Source organism: Oncorhynchus masou, chromosome 27 (genome assembly GCF_036934945.1).
Source record: "Oncorhynchus masou masou isolate Uvic2021 chromosome 27, UVic_Omas_1.1, whole genome shotgun sequence".
NCBI classification, from domain to species: Eukaryota; Metazoa; Chordata; class Actinopteri; order Salmoniformes; family Salmonidae; genus Oncorhynchus; species Oncorhynchus masou.
Window position 1 is genome coordinate 11,759,540 of NC_088238.1, and position 9,542 is coordinate 11,769,081.

General features: G+C 45.8%; 1 protein-coding gene across 1 annotated transcript in view; it reads right to left on the minus strand.

The window, feature by feature from the left end:
• The window catches only part of LOC135516579 (oxysterol-binding protein-related protein 8-like), a 32,105-nt gene that overhangs the window by 10,540 nt on the left and 12,023 nt on the right, over positions 1-9,542 (minus strand). Inside the window, exons 6-13 of the mRNA XM_064940928.1 lie at positions 8,124-8,349; positions 6,572-6,756; positions 4,986-5,067; positions 4,636-4,734; positions 3,471-3,567; positions 3,071-3,169; positions 1,582-1,679; positions 791-880 (exon numbers count right to left, since the gene is read on the minus strand). Coding sequence (XP_064797000.1) covers positions 791-880; positions 1,582-1,679; positions 3,071-3,169; positions 3,471-3,567; positions 4,636-4,734; positions 4,986-5,067; positions 6,572-6,756; positions 8,124-8,349 — 976 coding nt within the window. The remainder of the gene's footprint in view (positions 1-790; positions 881-1,581; positions 1,680-3,070; positions 3,170-3,470; positions 3,568-4,635; positions 4,735-4,985; positions 5,068-6,571; positions 6,757-8,123; positions 8,350-9,542) is intronic.

Sequence of the window (9,542 nt, forward strand, 5' to 3'; positions counted from 1 at the left end):
CTGTGATATTATGCATAGCTGTCACCATGACAAACTAACAGATATTATGATATACTGTGTATACTGTGTACGCCTGTCACCATGACAAACTAACAGATATTATGACATACTGTGTACGCAGCCTGTCACCATGACAAACTAACAGATATTATGACATACTGTGTACGCAGCCTGTCACCATGACAAACAAACAGTCCCAGCACATATTAAACAGTGTCTCTGGCCATTGGTGCAGAAAACAACCCATTTTACATTTAATTGGTAACTTAAATCTACATACAGTTTGGATGCATTAAGCAGGTAGGTGAAAGTGCATGTTCGGTGGCCTCCATTAAAACTTCATCAAGGTCAGGTCTTCTGACATAATTAAAGTCAGTTTGACCTTTGGGGTGGAAAATAACTTTCCATACTTCGAAACCTTAAAAACAAATTCAATGCATGTGGGCTAGGGGGCAGTGTTCGGAAGTTCGGATGACAGACGTGCCCAAAGTAAACTGCCTGTCACTCAGGCCCAGAAGCTGGGATATGCATAGCTGGTGGCATTTGATATAAAAACACTCTAAAGTACAAAGACTGTTAAAATAATGTCTGTGAGTATAACAGAACTGATATGCCAGGTGAAAACCCGAGGAGAATCCATCTGAATTTCTTTTTATTAGGAGGTTATTAAAGAGAAGTGTAGGGTCGTGTTCATTAGGGCGCCAACGTTTGCAACGGAAAACAAAAATAAGCATTTCTAGTCCCAAACTGTTGGTCAGTTTTCCTTCTGCTGGAGACATAATGAACTTACCCAGTGTCCCTCCAGCGTAGCCAGCACCTCCTTCCCCAGCTTGATCTTTCCAGAGACCTGGTTTACACTGTCGTTGTTACCCAAGAATGGCTGAAGAGAGAGGGGGAGGTGATGCTTTATGTTACAGCCCTGTTTAACCTGGTTCTTACCTGGTGTTTACATGGCATCAAAGTGGAGACATGGTAACCATGTTACATGGAACCAATGGATCATTTCTGCTAATGACCTCAGAGAATCCAACCGTCTTGGTAACTACCTGCTACCAAATGGGACATATTGATGCTTGTATCTCAAAAGAAACAACTGTGTACATAGCTACTAATCTAACTATACTATTACTCTAGGTAGCTACCACTTCAACAAGTACTATATAAGTATTACCTGGTAAGTAGAAGGCTGTAAAATAAAGTGTTCCAGAAAGGAGGATTCATCACATTGGTGTTTTGAAGTTCAAGATGCAGCACAGGGGTGGGTCAGGCAACCCTCCTCTTGGATAGGTACTGGGTATGCAGGCTTTTGTTCCAACCCCACTTTAAAACACCTGATTCAGATAACGAAGGTCCTGTTGAGCAGCTAATTGGCAGAATCAGTTGTGCTCCATTGGGGCTGAAGCCAGAGCCTGCAGGTGGGTCCTGTAGGTCTCCAAGATGAGGGTTGTCCCCCCCTCCCTCCCATCTACAGCTTCATTCGTGTTTCTAGGACTAAAACGGCCTAATGCAGTTTGAAGCTTTTGTTCATTAAAGACTAAAAGCCAAATGATTGAGGCTAAAGAACAAGTTATTTCCTCCTACCTTGAGTTTGAACTCGAGCTGGGCACTATATCCTGTCTTCTCACAGGCAATGGTGATCTGGCCAGCCAGCTCCAGAGTCATGGTGCCATACAGGATGCCTGAGAGAGGGAGGACAGTTTAGTACTACACTACAGAGGGAGGGATAGTTAGAGAGATGGTGCCCTACAGAGGGAGGATAGTTAGTATACACTACAGTAGAGATGGTGCCCTACAGAGGGAGGATAGTTAGTATACACTACAGTAGAGATGGTGCCCTACAGAGTGAGGATAGTTAGTATACACTACAGTAGAGATGGTGCCCTACAGAGGGAGGATAGTTACTATACACTACAGTAGAGATGGTGCCCTACAGAGGGAGGATAGTTAGTATACACTACAGTAGAGATGGTGCCCTACAGAGGGAGGATAGTTAGTATACACTACAGTAGTGGTGCCCTACAGAGTGAGGATAGTTATATACACTTAGTAGAGATGGTGCCCTAGAGTAGAGATGGTGCCCTACAGAGGGAGGATAGTTAGTATACACTACAGTAGAGATGGTGCCCTACAGAGGGAGGATAGTTAGTATACACTACAGTAGTGTTCAGTGTAAGGGTTTATTCCATTTGAATGAATTCCATTCAGGAAGTAAACTGACATTCTGATTCAATGTTCCCTGTTCCTTTCATATCGACTGAGGTGAAATGGTATTGACCACAACCCTGGTAGTGTGTGAATCAGGACTGATTCAGTTAGTAGTGAAGTATATTTCCAGTATTACAGACTTTCCAGTCAGTCTGTATGACAAGCGACGTCATGTTGAATCTACTTCCTATGTAGAAGAAAGGGACGTGTTGCTTCAGGGTTGGGCTCAAGGCAGTCAATTCAGGAAGTGAATTTAAAATCCAAAATGTTTAATACTTCTGACATAAACAGCTTCTCCTTTTCAGATTATTAAGAAGTCATTAAAAATAGATGGACTCCTTTTAAATATTGAATTGTAATTTCAGTTTGACTTCCTGAATTGACTGACTTAATTTAAGGTGTGGCATATATAATTCTAAGGCTATTAATGTAACGTGTGTTGCTTTCACAGTAAGACTCCAGTCAGTAAGAGGTCAGACCTTAATGTAATGTGTGTTGCTTTCACAGTAAGACTCCAGTCAGTAAGAGGTCAGACCTTTGCAGTGGGCGTTGCTTTCACAGTAAGACTCCAGTCAGTAAGAGGTCAGACCTTAATGTAATGTGTGTTGCTTTCACAGTAAGACTCGTCAGTAAGAGGTCAGACCTTAATGTAATGTGTGATGCTTTCACAGTAAGACTCCAGTCAGTAAGAGGTCAGACCTTAATGTAATGTGTGATGCTTTCACAGTAAGACTCCAGTCAGTAAGAGGCCAGATCTTTGCAGTGGGCGTTGCTTTCACAGTAAGACTCCAGTCAGTAAGAGGTCAGACCTTAATGCAATGTGTGATGCTTTCACAGTAAGACTCCAGTCAGTAAGAGGCCAGACCTTTGCAGTGGGCGTAGGGCATGTTCATGACGTAGTCTTCTCCTCTGTTGAGAAATGTGAGCCGAGCCTCTCCGTCCAATATGGCAGACAAGGAGTTTCCTGCAAAGAGACACATTGTCATGACAACACCCAGGAAAGGGTGTTAACACAGATATAACATTTGTTGGGTGTGCCTTTAAAATTATTATTATTATTATTTTTCAGCAGAAATGTGTTACCAAATATTCACTTCCCACTGTTAACTAGACAGGCCCGACATATCTATCTATACGCATTTGCTGTTTGGTAGGTGTGTGTGTGTGTGTGTGTGTGTGTGTGTGTGTGTGTGTGTGTGTGTGTGTGTGTGTGTGTGTGTGTGTGCGTGTGTGTGCATGTGTGTGTACATGAGTGTGTGTTGCACCGTAGAACTTGGACTTGGCCAGGATGCTTCCGCTGAGACAGAAGCCGTCCTTCCTGTTACTGACGTAGAACGCTGACACTGGAGGATGATGGGACACCTGACAGGGAGAGAAGGTGATTGGTCTAAGGTCAGGAGGACAGGTACTGGAAGCTAGCCCTGATCATAGCCAGTCTAACAGAAGATGTAATGTTGTCGAGTCTAGACCTTCTGAGAACCTATCACATTCCTTCTTTCATCCATCAAACCATCCATCCATCCACCAACCTGTCAAACTATCCATCTATTCATCCACCAACCCAACCATCCATCCACCAAACAATCCATTCACCAACCCATCCATCCATCCACCAACCCGTCCATCCATCCACCAACCCATCCATCCATCTAACAACCCATCAAACTATCCATCCATCCATCAACCCATCCATCCATCCACCAACCCATCCATCCATCCACCAACCCAACCATCCATCCACCAACCCAACCATCCATCCACCAACCCAACCATCCATCCACCAACCCAACCATCCATCCATCCAACCACCAACCCATCCATCCATCCATCCATCCACCAACCCAACCATCCATCCACCAACCCATCCATCCATCCACCAACCCAACCATCCATCCACCAACCCAACCATCCATCCATCCAACCACCAACCCATCCATCCATCCATCCACCAACCCAACCATCCATCCATCCATCCAACCAAACAATCCATTCACCAACCCATCCATCCACCAACCTGTCGATCCATCCATCCATCCATCCATCCATCCACCAACCCAACCATCCATCCACCAAACAATCCATTCACCAACCCATCCATCCATCCATCCACCAACCCGTCGATCCATCCATCCATCCACCCATCAAACCATCCATCCATATACCAACCCGTCAAACTATCCATCCACCAACCCATCAAACCATCCATCCACTATCCATCCATCCATCCATCCATCCATCCACCAACCCGTCCATCCATCCATCCATCCATCCATCCATCCATCCATCCCCCAACCCGTCGATCCATCTATCCAGTCCCCCACACATCCATAATTTACATACTAACTACAACGTGAATCAATTGCTCAAATGCTCAAGCCCCAATCAGACAATCACATACTAGGGAGCAGTCTCCCCTCCTGGCTCTGTTACCTGTTCAGAAATGTAGAATGTCTTGCTGTTGGTCTTGCTATGGAGCCACATGCAGCGGTAGGTCTCACCGATGATGGGGTTATATGGCTTCTTCAGGCCCTGCTTTTCAGGAGGAAAAACTGAGCTTTAGATACGTCCGCTGAATGGTAGAGATACAGAGGGACATCTTGTCACATCCAGAACAGAGTCGTGTTCATTAGGCACCTAACAGAAGAAATGAAATAGAGGGACTACCAGGTCCTATCCAGTAAGAAACACTTACTTTTCTTTTTTAGAAAAATGTTTTCCACTGTTTTCCTAATGAACATGACCCTGCTGAAACTGTGATTTTAAGTGAACGTTCTAATCACCTGTGGCTTTTTGTAGAATCCAGAGATATACCACTTCACTACTTTCTTCATCCTGTTGTAGGCATTCTCCTCCACAGCTGCCCTGGAAATGATCAACAACAAATCGCAATGAGGACCTAAATCAAGTTAAAGATACATCTTTGAATATTTGTCTGTTTCTTTGTCAGGTCTGACTATACTGTCCTACTACATAAGACATTTGATTGGTCAGCTTGGTAGTACTGTCCCAGCAGGCAATACTAGTTAAAATTACATCATTACAACCGTAGTACTGACTCAGAAAGGAAGTCAGCATGGTAGCAGTACTGACTCAGAGAGGAAGTCAGCATGGTAGCAGTACTGACTCAGAGAGGAAGTCAGCATGGTAGTAGTTCTGACTCAGAGAGGAAGTCAGCATGAACAGAGTCAGTAGTACTGACTCAGAGAGGAAGTCAGCATGGTAGCAGAAGAAATACTGACTGACTCAGAGAGGAAGTCAGAGAGCATGGTAGTAGTCAGCTGACTCAGAGAGGAAGTCAGCATGGTAGTAGTACTGACTCAGAGAGGAAGTCAGCATGGTAGCAGTACTGACTCAGAGAAAGTCAGCATGGTAGCAGTACTGACTCAGAGAGGAAGTCAGCATGGTAGTAGTACTGACTCAGAGAGGAAGTCAGCATGGTAGCAGTACTGACTCAGAGAGGAAGTCAGCATGGTAGCAGTACTGACTCAGAGAGGAAGTCAGCATGGTAGTAGTTCTGACTCAGAGAGGAAGTCAGCATGGTAGTAGTTCTGACTCAGAGAGGAAGTCAGCATGGTAGCAGTACTGACTCAGAGAGGAAGTCAGCATGGTAGTAGTTCTGACTCAGAGAGGAAGTCAGCATGGTAGCAGTACTGACTCAGAGAGGAAGTCAGCATGGTAGTAGTTCTGACTCAGAGAGGAAGTCAGCATGGTAGCAGTACTGACTCAGAGAGGAAGTCAGCATGGTAGCAGTTTCTTGACTCAGAGAGGAAGTCAGCATGGTAGCAGTACTGACTCAGAGAGGAAGTCAGCATGGTAGCAGTACTGACTCAGAGAGGAAGTCAGCATGGTAGTAGTTCTGACTCAGAGAGGAAGTCAGCATGGTAGCAGTTACTCAGAGAGGAAGTCAGCATGGTAGCAGTACTGACTCAGAGAGGAAGTCAGCATGGTAGCAGTACTGACTCAGAGAGGAAGTCAGCATGGTAGCAGTACTGACTCAGAGAGGAAGTCAGCATGGTAGCAGTACTGACTCAGAGAGGAAGTCAGCATGGTAGCAGTACACTCAGAGAGGAAGTCAGCATGGTAGCAGTACTGACTCAGAGAGGAAGTCAGCATGGTAGCAGTACTGACTCAGAGAGGAAGTCAGCATGGTAGCAGTACTTACTCAGAGAGGAAGTCAGCATGGTAGCAGTACTGACTCAGAGAGGAAGTCAGCATGGTAGCAGTACTGACTCAGAGAGGAAGTCAGCATGGTAGCAGTACTGACTCAGAGAGGAAGTCAGCATGGTAGTAGTACTGACTCAGAGAGGAAGTCAGCATGGTAGCAGTACTGACTCAGAGAGGAAGTCAGCATGGTAGCAGTACTTACTCAGAGAGGAAGTCAGCATGGTAGTAGTAGTCGGACAGCTTGTCCAGGAAGGAGCGTGGCTCCAGGATGAAGGTGGGCAGGACCACTTTAGACAGGTCCATCCCAGGCCTGACCTGCTTCAGCAGCGTCCAGATCAGAGACTTATTCTCCTCCGACACCGTCTCTGTCTGGGAGGCCTCACCAGCCTGGGACACACACATATAAAGGTTTGGTGATTTACTGTACACACCACACACACTTTCATACTGCAATGAATTCTGGGGTTAGTCCTGACCGGGTCTTGAAACCGCTTCAGCAACTGTAAAGCCAACATCGTAGCTGTTGCACCAAGAGATCCACAGCTGTTGATGAGGTCGCTAGGTGATGGGCTATGTAAGGTCACAGTATTCACATAGCGGTGGAGTATATACCTATATGATACAAGCACATTATGGAGTTGCTCCAACGTGATATTATTCAGTATGATCATCTCTCCTGTCCGAAGAACTTCATCAGTTATCAATCAGTTCATTATTCACATCTTTGATCTTCTTCATTTTAGCATCTGCTGGCTGTATAATTCCAGCTATCGAAAATGACAATTCTAATTCACCACAGAACAGCTGGGAGGGATTTCACGCAGGCAGGCATACAAGTGCAACCCCACCCTTTCAACTATAATGTCTTCATGCCCTGCCTGTGGCACTTGGCTAAGGCTATATTAATAGTGCTGAAGATTTCACAATCATGAACAAATTATTTACGAAGCTCCATCAAACCTCTGAAGACTTGTTGTAAGTCCAATCCTAATGGAGTGTGGTTTCGTCACGTATAACATTCTACATACTGCAGCAGAACTGTGGCAGAAGAGATACACGTCCTGATTACTTGTCTATTGCAATGTAGGTTCCAACGTGTCAGAATAAAAGAGGTTAGACAATGGGACATAAGACAGAGATAGAGGGTTAGAGAGAGATCACAGACAGGCTGATTTAGGGCTGTCTGAGGCTTCACTCTGAAGACTGCTGCCCACACACACCACTCTTGATGGACGCCTCGACTCTGCTCCTTTCACTTCTCGTTCAAAAAGTGTGGCGGCGGCTAGCCTAGCGGTTAAGACTGTTGGGCCAGTAACTGAAAGGTCTCAGGTTTGAATCCGCGAGCTGGCAAGGTGGAAAAATCTGCCGTTCTGCCCTTGAGCAAGGCACTGAATTGCTCCCCAGGCGCCGATGATGTTGATTAAGGCAGCCCCCCACACCTCTCTGATTCAGAATTCATTCAGTTCCCAGTATCATCTAACTCTTCCTCATCTTAAACAAAGGTTTATCAAGTGTTCCCACTGTGGTCAAGGAAATGCCACTTTTTTTCTCTTAAGAATATTCTCTGAGGTCTTAAATCTTAAAAAATATCAAATCAAGCTGATTCTCTTCAATGTTACTGAGTCAAACTTTCCTTGGAGGAAAATTCTCACAACGCTTGTCCAATCAGATGCATTTATACAGAGTAAGCTGGGCTCAGTCCCCCTGACCAATAAGAGCCAGCGGTACTGACTACGCTCATCATCATTCCTCACCTCTCCCAGCTCCTCCTGGGACTGTTCCAGGTACGGAGTCTCCCGCAGGGCCTCGTTGGGGTCAAGGTCAATGTAGGAGTCATCCTGACGTTCCGACGTGTCACTGTCACTCTCCTCGCTCTTCCCCAGACCCTCCACGTCTGACTCCTCGTGGTCCTGCTCCCCCTCCCGGTCCGACTTGTCTGAGTACAGGTCAGGGTCCTTGAACTGGTCACTGTCGTTGAACCTAGCGGGAATAACAAGGAGGATGGATTCAAAGGACAGTTCACACTAAACACTTTTAGCACAGTTTTTGCTCTGCACTGAAAGTGCAGTGCATCTAGAAAACCTGACTGCTGCTGGAATGCAAAACAAATTGGTATTGTACTAACAGTGGACTAATGAACAAAATACTGAAAGATAACTTGCCATTACCACTACCAATAGCACGGTGCATGAATACAGAGCTCCTCATGCCTTACTGCATGAAGGTCTTTTGAGCAATCCCTGCAGAGTTGACAAAAGCACAGAAATTCTCCACAGCAGCCAAATCCCCCAGTACAACACAGATCCTTTGAAAGTTCAAAGCCTCAAGAAGACAGTGCTCTCCTCTCGAAAAGGAGAACACATGCAATCTTTACAAACTACAATCAACTCCGATGCATTCACAGATAACAGATACAACCAGTCAGACAACCAGTCGTCTCAGGGGAAATGTATCCTCACAAAGCACATGGAAATAGACCACAAGAGCTCAAACAGACTGCAGACGAGAGTAGAAAAAAGACTTGCTGCTCCACTTAGAGACACAGAGAGATTGTAACAGCTCCACATTCAAATAGACAACTAATCATGGTCTTCAGTCTGAACTGAGTCATGGGTGTTGCTGCAGAGGCTGGAAGCAGAGCTTGCATACCCAGTAGCTCTCCAGAGGACTTTTCACACTACTGAGCTGTACCGCGCTGGCCTGGTTACACATCCAACATAGTTGAACCCTGCTGAGGAGGACAGTTTGGTTTTAAAACATCTGATCAAGAAGAAAAAGAAACGCACACCTATTAAGACGAGGTGCTGGCGAGCGGAGTAGAAAACTTGAAAATAAAAGAGAGCCAGCTCAGTTTGACGAGGGAGGTCAGAATAGAGTTGGAGAGCCGTGGCTGGGCTAGAGCGGAGAGACCGTACTGTAGGCTGGGCTAGAGCAGAGAGACCGTACTGTAGACAGGGCTAGAGCAGAGAGACCGTACTGTAGACAGGGCTAGAGCGGAGAGACCGTACTGTAGCCTGGGGTAGAGCAGAGAGACCGTACTGTAGACTGGGCTAGAGCAGAGAGACCGTGTAGAGGGCTAGAGCAGAGAGACCGTACTGTAGAGAGCGAGAGACCGTACTGTAGGCTGGGCTAGAGCAGAGAGACCGTACTGTAGACAGGGGTAGAGCAGAGAG